The sequence below is a fragment of the Panthera pardus genome, unplaced genomic scaffold (genome assembly GCF_024362965.1).
Source record: "Panthera pardus isolate Hobbes unplaced genomic scaffold, ASM2436296v1 HiC_scaffold_13, whole genome shotgun sequence".
In the NCBI taxonomy this organism is placed as follows: domain Eukaryota; kingdom Metazoa; phylum Chordata; class Mammalia; order Carnivora; family Felidae; genus Panthera; species Panthera pardus.
In genome coordinates, this window is record NW_026526688.1 from 33,846,803 (window position 1) to 33,863,982 (window position 17,180).

A 17,180-nucleotide genomic window follows, 5' to 3' on the forward strand; every position below is an offset into this window, starting at 1 on the left:
TTACTTTTCAGTTCTAAAATTTCCTTTAGATTCTTATTTATATCTTCTATTTTTTTCTGAGGTTTTCTATCCATCCCCTGAGACATTCTATTTTGTTTCATTTGTTTCAAGCATGTTTATAATTGTTCACTGAAGCATTATTTTTTAATGTCTATTTCCTTTTTTATATTAAATATAGTTTATTGTCAAATTGGTTTCCATACAACACCCAGTGCTCATCCCAACAGGTGCCCTCCTCCATGCCCATCACCCACTTTCTCCTCTCTTCCACCCCCTATCAACCCTTAGTTTGTTCTCAGTTCTTAAGAGTCTCTTATGGTTTGCATCCCTCCCTCACTGTAATTTTTTTTCTCTCCTTCCCCTCCCCCATGGTCTTCTGTTAAGTTTCTCAGGATCCACATACGAGTGAAAACATACGGTATCTGTCTTTCTCTGCCTGATTTATTTCACTTAGCATAATACCCTCAAGTTCCATCCATGTTGCTACAAATGGCCAGATTTCATTCTTTCTCATTGCCAAGGAGGATTCCATTGTATATATAAACCACAGCTTCTTTATCCATTCATCAGTTGATGGACATTTAGGCTCTTTCCATAGTCTGGCTATTGTTGAAAGTGCTGCCGTAAACAGCAGGGTACGAGTGCCATTATGCATCAGCACTCCTGTAGTTTATTTATTTTTAAGAGAGAGAGAAAGAGCAAGCAGGGGAGGGGCAGAGCGAGAGGGAGAGAGAGAGAATCCCAAGCAACCTCCACAGTGTCAGAGCAGTGCCAGACATGGAGCTCAGTCTTACAAACTGTGAGATCATGACCCGAGCTAAAATCAAGAGTTGGATGCTTAACTGACTGAGCCACCCAGGTGTCCCTGTTCACTGAAGTATTTTTATGATGGATGCTTTGAAATTTTGTCTGATAATTCAAAGGTAAAATTCTGCCAGCAGACCCTGTACTACAAAAATCAGTAAAAGAAGTCATTCAGGCTCAAGGGATTGGCAGAAGATGGAAAATTGAATTTCTAAGAATAAAAAGATAGGAAATGATAAATAATCCAGGAAATAAAATTATTTTTTCATTGAATTTCTTTCAGGTACACATGACCACTTTAAGCCAAAATTATAGCCATGCATCATGGAATTCATAATGTTTACAGATGTATACATATCCAAATTAACATAAAAAATCGTGGTATAAATAGACTTATATGATTGTGAAGTTTTTACATTTTATATTAAATGATACAATATTAATTTTAAATAAATATTGTAATATCTGAAATAAAAGCTTAAACCTAAAGCAGAGAGATATTTCTAAAAACCCAATAGATAAATAAAAAGCCAGTAAGGAAGGTAATAAAAAAATCAAATAATCCAAAGATCCAAAAAAGAAGACCATAGAAACAAACAACAACAATAAAAAACTCAGACAGAAATCAAATATTAAATACAACATATCATTCAAAACATTAAATGTTAATGGATCAAACATTATAATTAGAAATCAGATTGTCAGAATTTGCTAAAAAACAGCACCCAACTACTTGCCAAATTACAAGAGACACATTTTAAATAGAAAGACAGATATGTTGAAGGAAATGGATGAAAAATAATACATTACACAAAGAGTAAATATATGAAAGCTAGGATATTATGTTGATATCAGGTAAAATACACTTCCTGACAAGACAGATATTGTATAATGACATAATGATAAAAGAACCAATTTGCCAACATAGCTGGAGGTGTCATAAATCCAGACTTTAAGTTATACTATAAAGCTGTAGTAATCAAAACAGTATGATACTGGCATAAAAAAATACACATAGATCAATGGAACAGACTAAAGCCCAGAAATAAACCCACAATTATATGGTGAATTAATCAACAAAGGAAGCAACAATGTGCAATGGGGAAAAGTCTCTTCAGTAAATGGTGCTATAGGGGCGCCTGGGTGACCCAGAGAGTTAAGCATCTAACTTCGGCTCAGGTTATGATCTCACAGTTTGTGAGTTCAAGCCCCCCTTCGGGCTCTGTGCTGACAGCTCAGAGTTTGGAGCCTGCTTTGGATTCTGTGTCTCCCCGTCTCTGCCCCACTGGTATTTGTACTCTGTCACTCTCTGTCTCTCAAAAATGAATAAAATGTTAAAAACAGTTTTAATGGTGCTGCAAAACTGGACAGCTACAAACAAAAGAATGAAACTGGACCACTTTCTTACACCATCCCAAAAAAATAAGCTCAAAATGGATTAAAGATATAAATGTGAGTCCTGAAACCATAGAAATCTTAGAAGAGAACACAGGCAGTAACTTCTCTGAAATTGGCCATAGCAACATTTTTCTAGGTAAGTCTCCAGGGGCAAGAGAAACAAAAGCAAAAAATAAACTATTGGGACTACATCAAAATTAAAAGCTTCTGTACAACAAAGGAAACAATCAACAAACCTAAAAGACAACTTATTGAATGGAAGAAGATATTTGCAAATGACATAGCTAATATAGGATTAGTATCCAAAATGTATAAAGAACTTAAATAACTCAACATCAACAAAATGAATAATCCAATATAAAAAATGGGCAGAAGACACGAATAGACATTTCTCCAAAGAAGACATCCAGATGTCCAACAGGCACATGAAAAGATGCTCAATATCACTCATCATCAGGGAAATACAAATCAAAACATAATGAGATATCACATCACGCCTATCAAAATGGCTAAAAGCACAAGGATGTGGAGAAACGGGAACCCTCTTGCACTGTTGGTGGGAATGCAAACCGGTGCAGCCACTCTGGAAAACAGCGTGGAGGTTCCTCAGAAAATTAAAAATAGACCTACCCTATGACCCAGCAATAGCACTGCTAGGAATTGACCCAAGGGATACAGGAGTGCTGATGCATAGGGGCACTTGTACCCCAATGTTTACAGCAGCACTCTCAACAATAGCCAAATTATGGAAAGAACCGAAATGTCCATCAACTGATGAATGGATAAAGAAATTGTGGTTTATATACACAATGGAGTACTACGTGGCAATGAGAAAGAACGAAATATGGTCCTTTGTAGCAACGTGGATGGAACTGGAGAGTGTGATGCTAAATGAAATAAGCCATACAGAGAAAGACAGATAACATATAGTTTCACTCTTATGTGGATCTTGAGAAACTTAACAGAAACCCATGGGGGAGGGGAAGGAAAAAAAAAGAGGTTAGAGTGGGAGAGAGCCAAAGCATAAGAGACTCTTAAAATTGAGAACAAACTGAGGGTTGATGGGGGTGGGAGGGAGGGGAGGGTGGGTGATGGGTATTGAGGAGGGCACCTTTTGGGATGAGCACTGGGTGTTGTATGGAATCCAACTTGACAATAAATTTCATATATTGAAAAAAAAATAAAATTGGGTTATTAAAAAAAAAGAATACAAAAAACACTAATTTTAAAGGATATATGCATCTTTATGTTTACTGCAGCATTATTTACAATAGTCAAATTATGGAAGCAGCCCAAGTGTCCATTGATAGATGAACAGATAAGTGATACCTATACATACAATGGAATATTATTCAGTCATGAAAACAAATGAAATCTTGCCATTTTCGAAGAATGGGGCTGGATCTAGAGAGTATAAGGCTAACTGAAATAAACAGTCAGAGAAAGACAAATATATGATTTCACTCACATGAGGAACTTAAGAAATAAAACAAGTAAATAAAATAAAAGAGACAAAGAAACAGACTCTTAACCATAGGGAACAGATTATTATCAGAGGGAAGTGGGGGGGGGGGGAATGGATGAAATAGGTGAAGGGGATTAAGATACAATTATTTTGATAAGCACTGAGTAATATATGGATTGATGAGTGACTATGCCTACACCTGAAAGTAATATAACACTGTATATTAACTACACTGAAATTCAAATTAAAAAAAAAAAAACAGTTACTGGGAACTGGAGGAAAAATAGAATCAATTCACCATAAAAAAATTATCAATATGTCTGAACCTAATAGTTAGGCTTCATAATACATGAAACAAATATTAAAGGAATGGAAAAGAGAGAAAAATGGAAAGAAGAAAAACAATTTCAAATATCATAGTTAAATATTTTGACACAACTCTCTCAGCAATGGACAGAGAAAATAGACACATAAATTAAATAAAAATAATTCTAAATAATCCACCACTTTTTCTAATTGCTGTTTATAGACTACTTCACCCAACACTAAAATACATATTCTTTTCAAGTGCACATGTATGTTTAATAAGTTAGAAACATGCTTGGCTATAAAAAATTGTAATACATTTTTTAAAAATATGATGTTATACAAACTATATTCTTCATCAAAAATAGAATTAAAATAGAAAAATTTGACACAACGATATATTTTTTTTAAAAAACACCAAATATTGGGGGGCGTCTGGATGGCTCAGTAGTTAAGTGTCTGACTTTGGCTCAGGTCATGATCTCATGGTCTGTGAGTTCGAGCCCCATATCAGGCTTTGTGCTGACAGCTCAGAGCCTGGAGCCTGCTTCAGATTCTGTGTCTCCTTCTCTCTCTGCCCCTTCCCAGCTCATGCTCTGTCTCTCTTTCTCTCAAAAATAAATAAACATTAAAAAAAATTTTTTAACTCAAAATGCTGGAGTTAAATAGCCACTCTTAAGTAATACATGAGCCAAAGAAGAAATCTCAAAAGAAATTAGAAAATATTTTGGAATAAATGATAATAAAAATACAACATATCAAGATTTTTGAGATGCATCTAAATTTATGTTTAGAAGAAATGTCATAGCTTTAAATACTTTAAATACTTATGACAGAACACATGAAATGTTTCTATAAAAAGAGAAAAGTAACCATTAAATAAGTGGGACAAATAAAATAATAAAGATAATAAAATAAATCAGTGAAATAAACAGTAACATTAGTAAAATAAAATTTTAGTTATTTGAAAACATCAAATTGATAAACTCCTTTATATTAGTCAAGGAAAAAAGAGAACTCAAATAACCAATATTAGATATTATAAAGAGATTATCTCTAAAGATATTACAGACATTAAAAGAATAGAATAGAATGAGTAGAACGAAAGAATAGAATGAGGGAAAAAAAGAATAGTAAGAATATTATGAAACACCTTATGCCAAAATTTTGACAACTTAGATGAAATATCCATTTTCCTTGTAAATTACAATTTAAAACTGACTCAATATGAAGGGAAATCTGAATAAGCCTTTATTAATAAGATTGAATTTTTAATCATAAAATCTCATTCCCACACATACACAAAAAAATCCTCAAGGCACAGAAAGTTTCATTTAGGAATTCTAACAAACATTCCAAAAATGTCCTTTATAAATATAGGAAAAGAGAATACTTTCTAATTCATGTTATGAGATCACCATAATCCTAATACAAATATCTGGCTATGACATTACAAAAAATGAAAAATACAGAATAATATTAATCATTAACATGGTTTTAAAACCCTTAACAAAATAGTAGTAAACTGAATACAGCAAAGAGTTTTTTCCCAAGAGTGCAAAGAGATGGTTTAGTATTCACAAATCAATTAGTGAAATTGCCATATGGACATTTCATTAGTTGAAGACAAAACACTTGCAGAAAATTTCTCAGGCAACTATCTTAATCTAGTAAGGTAAACCAATGACAATTCTCCTAGCAATATCATATTAATCCTTTAATATTGAATGCTTTCCCCTTAAAATAAAAAATAACGAATGGTTGCCAACTCTCATTACTTCTACTCAAACTGTACTGGAGTTTTTAATCATTGGAATAAGATATAGAAATAGAAGGAATAATGACTAGGAAGAAAGTAGTAAACTGTCAATATTTGCTGTTGAAAATCCTTAAGCAACCTACAAAACAATCAATAGATTCATAGATGAAACCCTAATAGAAAAATAAAATAATGAGAAGCAGTTCTGCTTACAAGAACGCCACAAACATTACACATGTAGAAATAAATTTAACAAAAGACATGTGAGAGCTCTACACTATAAACTATAAAACACTGTTGATAGCAATTAAAGACCTAAGTAAATATAGAGATATGACATGAAGAGTTTTAATGTTATTGATATCAATTCTCTCCAAATTGATATGCACATTCAATAAAACTCCAAACAAAATTCCAGGGCTTTTAAAAAATAAAATTAACAAATAGGGCGCCTGGGTGGCTCAGTCGGTTAAGCGTCCGACTTCGGCTCTGGTCATGAACTTACGGTTTGCTTCGGATTCTGTGTCTCCCTCTCTCTCTGCCCCTCCCCTGCTCATGCTGTCTCTCTCGGTCTCAAAAATAAAGAAACATTAAAAAAATTAAAAATAAATAAAATAAAATTACCAAATAGATTCTAAATTTTAGAAAAATGGAAAGGATCTAGAGTTTTTAATTTCTGAAAGAGTAGAACAAAGTTGGAGAGGTTACCCAAACTGGCTTTTGATTTACTATAAAGCTGCAGTAAACAAGACAATGTGGTCGCGGATTCAGGATTGAAAAGTAAATGAACAGGATAGACTAGAGAGATCCCAGAAATAATCATTGGATCTTGTTTAAGGTATGAAAGCAATCCAATGCAAAGAAAGGCAATGTAACAAAGTGGGCTGGAATAACTAGCTAAGCATATGGAAAGATAAGAACCTTGACCTTCCCACAAATTGCCCACACACGCACACATTCACGATAGCAGATCAAATCTAAAAACCAAAACAATGAAGACGTTAGAAGACGGTTCACATAAAGCAATTACCATAAATGAAACATGTGATAAATTAAAATTGTTTTCAAATGATAAATTTTTACTTTTCAGGAGACACAATTAAGAAAATGAATAAAAAAATCACAGAATGGAAAACGCCATTAACAGATATATTTGACAAAGAGCTGATCTTCAAGATATAAAAAGATAATAAAAAAGGTTTTCAACAGGGGCTGCAAGTTTATTGAAAATGAAATATTACCACAAACTCACTAGTGTAACTAAAATTATAAAGGGGAGCCCCTGGGTGGCTCAGTCAGATAAGCCTCCAACTTTTGATTTCTGCTCAGGTCATGATCTCACATTTCGTGAGATTGAGCCCTGCATCCGGCTCTGTGCTCTCAGTGCAGGGCCTGCTTGGGATTCTGCCACTCTTACTCTCTCTGTCCCTCGCCTTCCTCTCTCTCTCTCTCAAGACAAATAAATTAAAAAAAAATTATAATGATGAAGACGACAGGGAGCAACTAGAATTCTCATATGTTGTAATATACAAAATTGTACAAACACTTTGGAAACTGATTGGAAGCCTTTTATTTATTTATTTATTTATTTATTTATTCATTTATTTATTTTTATTCTTTTTTAAAAAATTTTATGTTTATTTTTGAGAAAGAGAGAGAGAGAGAGAGAAGAGAGACAGAGAGAGACAGTGCAAACAGGGGAGGGGCGGAAAGAGAGGGAGACACAGAATCCGAGGCAGGCTCCAGACTCTGTGCCGACAGCAGAGAGACTGATGTGGGGCTTGAACTCACAAACGTCAAGATCATAACCTGAACTGAAGTCGGATGCTTAACTGACTAAGCCACCCAGGCAGCCCCAATTTTTTTTTTTAAATAACACTCTATGACCCAGAAATTTCACTCCTTGGCTTTGACCAAGGAGAAATGAAAGCATGTATCATATAAAGGCTATACAAGAATGCCCATTTAAGCTTTACTTGTGATGGCCAAATTCTGGGAACAGCTTAGGCTGTCCAACCATGGGAGACTAAATAAATAAACTGTAGTATATTTATACAATGGAATAGTACTCAGAAAGTAAAAGACTCAAACTTCTGATACTTGGAACTACATGAACGAGTCTCATTAATGCAATGCTGAATTAAAGAAGCCGTATGCAAAAGAGTACATGCGGTGTAAACCTATTTATAAGAACTTCCAGAATGGACAAAAATAATTTGCAGTCGATGAACCTCTATGAGCAGGTTTTGAGGGGAATCGGTTAGGAAAAAACAGAAGTAAATTTTCTGAGTGACACTTCTTCTGTGGTTCATTTTTGTAAAAATTTGGGTAACACAGGTATGCGCATTTGCCAAAATTCAATGAATATACACTTAAGATATGTGCATTTCTTTGTATAAAAATTTTAAATGAGAAGAAGAAAACTGTAAACAAATCTTAAATTCTAATGATCTGCTGCTTGTTGAAGTGTGTAGTGGGAAGTTATGTTAATGTCTAAAATGTATAAAAATAAGATGATGGATGGATGGATGGATGGATAGGGGAATGGATAGACAGGAAAATAGGATATAAAACAAACATATTAAAATGTTAATGGGTATATGTGCATATGTATATCTTCTTGGGATTATGGGTATATGTGTATTCATGGGTATATAAATGTTCACTCTAAAATTATTTCAACTAAAAATAAAATAAAATAAAATAACTTCAACTTTTCTCTCTGTGTGAATTTTTTTTATAACAAACTGTTGGTTAAAAATGAAAGACATACAACAGGTAAATAAAATACAATCATATTTGTGGTTATTTTCAAAACACATAGGTATAACTTTTGGTAAAGTGCTTGATTATATAACATATTCTAAATTAATGTTTCTTTTGCCTCATATATACATACACATGTAACTTTTCAGCTATTATTGGATTTACTATAGTGAAAACTAAGTTGACCCAATCAGTGTTTCCACTGGATGAATAAAAATCTGATCTGACATGGTTGGTCTATGAAGATTTACCTCTATTTCTCAATCTCAGCTTATAAAATAAGTATTCGGTATGGTTAAAACCAAGTCAGATGAAACTCACAGGGGAAATATGGGAAAAAGTGGCTACAAAAAACAAAACCCAAGACAAAAGTCTAAATTAATAAGATCAAGTTTCTGTTTGTTACCATAAGATATGAAAACATCTGAATAAGTAGTATTCACAGATTTGAAAGGCTCCATGGTATGCACTAAATTCACTTACTTCTTGGAGGGGACTAAAATAATGTTGTCCATCAGAGGCATCAATATTAGATTAAACTACTTTATACGTCCACAAGTCTATAATATGCCACTCCAGGCTGATTAACAGAATTACACAATAGCTAATGTATAATGAGATTTGGCTACTTGAGGCATAGGCAGCATGGAGTAATTTCGAAAACAGGTAGATCTGAGTTAGAGAATCAGCACCATCATCTGCACTGTGACCCTGACAGGTTTTTGCTTCAGTGAACCTATGATTTTTCCTCAGTAAAATAAAAGTAAAATCATATATTTGCTTGTATGGATATTGTGGGAATTAAGAGAGCACTCTGAGAGAAGGCATATAGAAATTGCTCAATAAATGCTAGCCTTCTTCCATCCTGAGAATGTATGCAGAGTCTGAATAAATTATCAATAGAATTATGTTCTTAGATTAATTCTATTTCTGTGCATCTGTCCAGTGGGCAACTCTGGAGTGGAAGAAAGGTTTTTTGTTTGTTTCTTTGTTTTATATTTTTTGTTGCTGTTCTTTTTAGCTAATAGGCTAGAGTCTCCATTCTTTTTTTTTTTTGAGAGAGAGAGAGAGAGAGAGAGCGCGTGTGCACATGCAATTGGGAGAGTGGCAGAGGGAGAGAAAAACAGAATCTCTTTGTTGTTGTTGTTTTTATTTTTAAAAAACTTGAATATAACTTATTGTCAGATTGGTTTCCATAAAACACCCAGTGCTCATCCCAACAAGTGCCCTCCTCCATGCCGATCACCCACTCGCCCGTCTCCCCCACCCCCATCAACCCTTAGTTTGTTCTCAGTCCTTGAGAGTCTCTTATGGTTTGCCTCCCTCCCTCTCTGTAACTTTTTTTCCCCCTTCCTCTCCCCCATGGTCTTCTGTTAAGTTTCTCAAGATCCACATATGAGAATGAATCTCTAGCAGGCTCCACACTCAGCAGAGAGCCAGACATGAGACTTGATCCCACAATCCTGGGATCATGACCTGAGCCAAAATTAAGAGTCTGATGCTCAATCACCTGAGCCACCCAGGTGCCCTCCAATCCTTCGGTAGAGTTATCCTTCCACTTAGCATTTAATAATTCTTCATGATTTTAATGTTTGGGTCTGGGAGGCAGAGCTATTGTGTATAGGAATGGCCCAAAGAAAAACGATGGAAATTTAACAGTAACAACACAGAAGTTGTAAGGGAAGCTAAGGAAGAAATGAAGGCCATTAGAATTATTTAGCTAACACAAGATAACCTGATGAAGTAAATTCTTCCCAGTTCTGGTTTATTCTCCCACAGAACTTGGTTTGATATCTATTTTAAAGAACTTAGCAGTCCACTCTAAAAAGCCATGTTTTTCAAATTTCCTTTGTTCCACTGATTCACAAAGGACTCCAAGTTTCCAAATAAAGAGTAACTCGGGAACGGAAGGGCAGTGTCTGTAATTGTTGTTAAGATGTCGAAATGCAAGGGGCTTATATTAGAAGACTAGGAATTCAGCATATATACAGGTAACAGTGACTTGACGAATTCACTTCGCTGGCAGTTTTTACAAAAGCTGACATACTACAGACTAATACATCTATAAGGTGGTGAATTATAACAGAACTTACCTTGATTTTAAAAGGTGAAGTATTAAGGTTTTTCTAGTTAGCCTTAGTTCATACAACAATTCTTCTTCATAAGTTTCCTGCAAAACAATATCCATCGCATGGCTTAAACGTGTGCTCATTTGGTGTGTGTCGGGGTGGGGAGTGGGGTGGATCCTGGGATAAATTAGACTTTATCATTCTATCTGGCAACCCAGCAGTAAGAGCCAGACAAAATGATCAATACGGATTAGGCTGAGTGAACGAGAACCAATATACGGAAGATTTTGCTTGTAAGTTATGTTTTCGTTAAATTTTTTGATGGGCATTTTTTCTAGTTATAAAATAAAATGAAATGAAAGGAAAATATTTATAGTCTCTGCTCATAGAGCTTTTGTTTATGTATTTTTAACAATTTTGGGTATAGAGTTTTATAGTCTACTGTCTCACATAAAAATAAATTATGACCATGACCATTTTCCTATCCCAATAAGTGTTTTTCATAGCATGTATTTTATGGCTGAAAAGCACAATGTGAACTTATTTAATCTATATCCATATCAGAAATTTGATTTGAGGTATTCACTGTAGTTAGACATAATTTCTTTATCGGCAAGGTGGAAAAAATTCAAAGCTTTTAGAGAAATACTGCAAAATAACCTGAAGAAAGGAAGCACAAAATTAGAATTTCACCAGAAATTTACAGTGGTTCTTGGTTTTTTGCCTTAGATGTTAACAGTAATGAATTGATAACTTATTGTGACAAATTGTTTTCTTCGATGACCATTGGGAGTGATATTTTTCTTCTGTTCATTTAGTTTATGTTGTTATTTGTATACTCGTATATGATTTCCTAATTTATATCCTTTAACTATATTCTTTTGTGGTATTTTCTTTCTTTATAATTCATAAGAACTATTTATAATTTCAGGATTTACAGTTACTGATCATATGTCTAGCACATTTCTTTAGTTTATTGTTCACCCATGTATTCAATGGGTGTCATTTCAGGCATGCTGATCATACGGAAAATACAATGGTGCACAAGATAGAGGTCACTGCCCTTATGGAAGCTATAGCTTGGCAAAGAAGAAAATCAATCAAACGTAACTGAGTATTATTAAGCATCACAATAGGAGAAATGAAGTGACTGTGTGAGGGATGTAGAAAGAGGAGTCAGGGGCAGAGAACAGCACATGCAAAAGCTCTGAGGTAAGAAAGAGCTTGACATGTTTGAGAAATCCAGAAGAGTTCAACATGGCGGGAAAAGCAAATGTAAATTGAATAAATACGAAAAACGCCAAGGTAGGAAGGCGCCAAATCAGGTACCAACTAGTTAGTCACTTAAGAAGATTTGGACCTTATCCTAAGAGCCAAGAGAAGAAAAAAAGGCAGAAGTAGGTATGGTATTTTAGGTGGTTTACTTATTATGGGTAATGGATCAGCAAAAATCACAACCGTAGGCAGGAAAAGCATTTAAAGACTGTTGCCGGATTATAGGTCACTTGGGCAGGGGAGTGGCAGCAATGATAAGGGGGGGAGGGTGGATAATTTCAAAGGATATTTATTTACATGCTGGAATCAGCTCAGTGATTCTTTGATGGGGGAGGCACAAGTGAGGAGTGAAGAATTCCCTCAGGCTTCTAGTTTGTTTAAACTATGCTATTGAAATGAGGGTCTTCTGAAAAGGGGCAGCTTTGAGGAAAGGAGAGGGGAGTTTTGCATTTGTTGAATATGAGGTGTGCATTAGGGCATTTTTAACTGCAAGTTTAACGTAAAACTAGGACTTTATCATAAACACATAATTCACAGTGGGCCAGCAAGAACTGGGTGTTTATTCAAATAAAAAGGGTGGATTTGCATTTACAAACACGAGGAACCGTATACATTGTGTATTAGCTAATATTCAGACACTATTGTTAATATTGTTAAATGTGACATTATCGTTATTCTTGTCATTACTATTGTTTCTACATGAACAGAATTTTGTGATTTTATATTTAATTTAGAATTTTATTAATCTTATTTAATTTAAATTTTTTTTAATTTTTTTCCTCTTAACGTTTATTTATTATTGGGAGACAGAGAGAGACAGAGCATGAACATGGGAGGGGCAGAGGGAGGAGGAAACACAGAATCCAAAGCAGGCGCCAGGCTCTGAGCTGGCAGCACAGAACCCGACGCGGGGCTGGAACTCACAGACCGCGAGATCATGACCTGAGCCGAGGTCGGACGCTTAGCCGACTGAGACACCCAGGCGCCCCAAATTTGTTTTCATTTTAGAATCATTTGAGACTTAGAGAAAAGTTGGAAAGATAATACAGAGAATCCCCATGGACCCCACAACTCAGATTTCCATATTGCTAATATCTTACATGGCTATTATGTACCTATCACAACTTATGAACCAAGACTACCATTATCAATTAATGTATACATTTATACAGATTTCCTTAATTTTGTTTAAAGTCCTGTCTTAGGATCCCATCCAGGACAGCACATTACATTCAGTCATGCTTCTTTAGGATCCTCTATGACAGTTTCTCGGACATTCTTTATTTTTCTGAAAACGTTGACGGTTTTGAAGAGTAACAATCAAATATTTTATAGGTTGTCCCTCAATTTAGGTTTTTCTGAAATTTTTCTTATTACTGGATTAGGATTGTGGAGATTTGAGGGAAAAAGGTGCCATTTTCATCGCATCATACTAAAAGTACTTACTATCAACATGAGTTATTACTGATGATGTTAACCTTGATCGGCTCACTGAGGTGACATTTGTCAGCCCTTCTCCACTTCAAGGTAACAGTGTTTCTCCCCTTCCATGTTCTTCTCTATGGAGAAGTCATTATGCACAGTCCATGCTTAAAGGGTGGGGAGTTATGTCCATCTCCTGGAAAGGGTAGTGCCTATGTCAATTTTTTCACTCTTATGAATAGATTCGTCTATCCCCCCTCAATTTATGGAGGGGATATAGGTTCATGGGCATTAATTTATCTTTTTTTATGGTCCAAAACTATGTTATTAACTTTGTTGCTCAAATTGTCCCTTCTTTCACTACTGGGAGCTCCTTCCTTTGGCTCCTATGTTCTTTTGACATCCTCCCATCGATGCAAGTTTGGGTTGTTTGAGAATTTCCTCACTTTCTGGTAGCATAAGATGCTTCAAACTCATCTTGTATAATTCCTGCCCCAGGCCAGGCTCATCTTGCATACTCATAATGGGACTTTTAAAGCTTTTATTTTGAGAGAGAGAGAGAGAGAGAGAGAGAGAGAGGACACACGAGGGGGAGAGGCAGAGAGAGAGGGAGAGAAAGAGAAAGAATCCCAAGCAGACTCTGTGCTGACAACACAGATCTAGGGCTCGATCTTATGAACAGTGAGATAATGACTTGAACAGCAATCAAAAGTTGGACACCTAACTGACTGAGCCACTCAGGTGCCCCCATAATGGGATTTTTAACGTAAGTCCTGATTTGCACAATGGTGGCACAAGATTGGCTTTGCCCTCTTGGATGAGTACCAAACTTCAACCAATAAAAGTTTTGCTTTTTTTTTTTTATTGTTGACCTGCAATGTTATATTAATAAAACGTTTAAGAAGGTGATAAAGGAGTTGGAGATCAAGAGAATACACTATTTGTAAGGAGATAACTAGAGAAAAAATGGCTAGACATTATTTGCCGATGGCCGCAGGTAGAGAGTTGCATTTTCATGATCTCAAGCCATGGGAAAGACATTTAGGTGGGATCTTTTGGAATGCTGAAATGTGTCATGCTTATGACTGAGAAACCTAACAAATGAGAGCATGGAGGGCTGGCTCTTTTAGTCTTGGAGGGAAGAAAAGCAGCTGCCCTGGGAAAAGTTTACCCACTCAAAAAATGTTGGAGCAAAGTGACAGTCAGTATTCTCCATGGACCAAGTAAGAAACCTAAGGCTCACAATGCAACTGCCTGGTAATAAATATCTAAGGACAGTCATTGAATGCCTTTCATAGTAGCGGGAGTTGAAAAATTACCCAATTTTGAAATTTGTTTCCTATTATATGTATTACATATTGTCTGCATAAACATTTAGGGTTTTTTTTTTTAAATAAAATCTTAAATGCTTATGTTTTAACACCTGAATAAACACTATTCTAAGCAACAGGCCAAATGTGTTCCCGTGAAAGTTGTCCAACTTTGCTGCAGAAAGCTGCTATAAAGCAAACAAACCTGCATATTACAACTCTGAGAAAGCAAAATGCTCAGAGATTACATTCCACGGGCACCAGCTCAGAACAAACGAAGTTGCCTTAAATCAGTCCGGAAAGCTGTTAGTGGAAATCCTCTGTTAGTGGAAGGTTTTAAATGGCACCCCCTAAAATCCAAATTTTACTCCGTCTTATGTCCTAATCCATCAAAAGCTTGCTGCCTCCACAACCCTCACCCCCACCAAGCACACGCTGTACCCTGGGTGGTGGGGCGGGGGGAGTCCGCAGAAACATCGAGACTCCTCTCTTGTTCAGTTCGGATTGGAGCACAAGCTGGCTTTCTACATATCCTGTGAATGCAATAAATCCTATTTATTCAATCCAAACGTGTACCTGTACGTCATAATCATGGATGTGCCAGACATCTCTCTTCTGCATCAGAGGAAGCCTTTTCGGATACACCAGTTCTTGGCCCTCTACTCCAAGGATTACCTTTTCTAAAAGGAAACATAAGGGGGAACATACATCCGGCATTAACATTCACCCACAGTGACTAGAGAACAAATATTCTCACAGAGTTCACTTGCCCTCAGTTAGCAGTCATGTACAGCATCACTAGGAAGTAGATCCCCATTCACAGGTGAGGAAATTGAGACTGTCATTTCCAAATTGGGAAAATATAAGCAAAATTGGAAAGTAGACCAAAAAACCATGAGGTCCTTTGGCTTTTTCCATCTCTCCACCTTGTTCTGCGATTGCCTGTCTCCTCACGCCTGTCTCTGGATTCTGCCCCCTGTCCCAGCCTGCCCTGGGATGGATTGTAGATGGTAAATTACCGATTTTAGTGTAAATTACCAATTTTTGTCTCCCAGGAACATTTGCGTTTGAAATCTTGACCCTCTTAGATACATACAAGTCTTTCTCTTGCTAAAAAAGGTTTGAGGTACTCTTGAATCAGTGCTGGACATAATATTCTACACAACCGGTGGCCATCTGTGAGGTGAGCCCTGGTAACCTCCCTGAAGAGCGATAGGGAGGAAAGACCATACGATTTTAGAATCTGCTATTATCTGAATCAAATAAGTTTTACCAGTTTATTAGCAGTGTGACCATAAATACTATATCCATTCTCTCTGATCTGTATATATTATTCTCAATTCCTTTATCTATAAAGTGGAGACAGTAACTTAGAATTTTACGTGTGCTAATGTACAAAGTGGCCAATGGCCAGCTCGACGTGTGCAATGTTGCAGATATTCAGAAATGTCCATTCCTTCCTCCTTCTCGGTGTAAATCAGAATATATAAGACCGAGAAGGTGTCTCATAGAATCTCAGTATTTGTCATAACTGGCCCAAGTCCTATGCTATGTTCTCAGCGAAATCATCCATGGGAATTCCTGTTTTTATCATTTACAGTTTAAATTTTGTGACTAAAGAGACATTACCTCATAGCCTAGTAAGAGAACCCTAATAAAAAGATTAAGACATACCTTTAATCTGAGAAATGAGTATGATCATGAAAAGCAAAGTCCCGGGGAACATTCTGAAGGATTCTGGTGGAAGGGGGCACAGGTGCTTGAGAAAAGATGAGCACAGCTCCCTGCCCTTGCTTCCTCAGCGGGGTCAAAGCGCCCAACAGATGGACAGGCAGTTTTGATGCAGCACAAGGAAGTGTTCCTTGCTTGTGTTGCATCATTTGTGAGGTGCCTGAGGCTAAAACCCGGAGGGTTGACATCATGTACTAATTAAAAGGACTACTGAGGTGCTGTCATGGGGGTGGACTGGGCAGAGATCCCTGCTTCGTGCCTGATATAAATACAATTCTAGAGGTACTAAAAATCCTAAAGTGAAAAAAAAATCATGTGGGTCTTAGAAAAAAAAAAAACATTAAAGAGCGTTTATATAAACTTGGGTTGATGAAGGTGCATAGGAAGAATGCCACGTGTAGGAATTGTAAAGGAAGATTTGTTAAAACCAGTTAGAAATACTGAAACCTTTTTCCCCTAGCTATTAAAGAAAAGCCTATGCCGCATGGGGCAGGGGCATAATGGCCTTTCTAATGGTGCCCCAAACACAAGATATTAATTCATATTCCACCCCCAGCCTCCACTCCTACCCTTATAAAAGAACCCAGAGTCCTGAGGCAAGAAGAGAAAATGAGGGGAGATAACTTGATCTCCCCTCACCCCACCAGTTTTATCAAGATATAACTAACAGACAGCACCGTGTAAGTTTAAGGTGCATGGTGCAATGACTTGATTTACTCTTATTGTAAGTTATATCCCAGTAAGTGTAATTAACATCCATCATCCCCTACAGATGCAGACACAAAAGAAAAAAATGGCTTTTTCTTTGTGATGAGAGCTCTTAGCATCTGCTCTCTTAACAATTTTCAAATACACCATATAACAGTGTTCACTAT

At 36.2% G+C, this 17,180-nt stretch overlaps 1 protein-coding gene across 1 annotated transcript in view; it reads right to left on the bottom strand.

The window, feature by feature from the left end:
* Positions 1-16,300, bottom strand: part of ADAM7 (ADAM metallopeptidase domain 7) — a 66,690-nt gene extending 50,390 nt beyond the window's left edge. The window contains exons 1-3 of the mRNA XM_019467059.2: positions 16,249-16,300; positions 15,151-15,254; positions 10,592-10,668 (exon numbers count right to left, since the gene is read on the bottom strand). Coding sequence (XP_019322604.2) covers positions 10,592-10,668; positions 15,151-15,254; positions 16,249-16,300 — 233 coding nt within the window. The remainder of the gene's footprint in view (positions 1-10,591; positions 10,669-15,150; positions 15,255-16,248) is intronic.
* Positions 16,301-17,180: the final 880 nt, after the last annotated feature.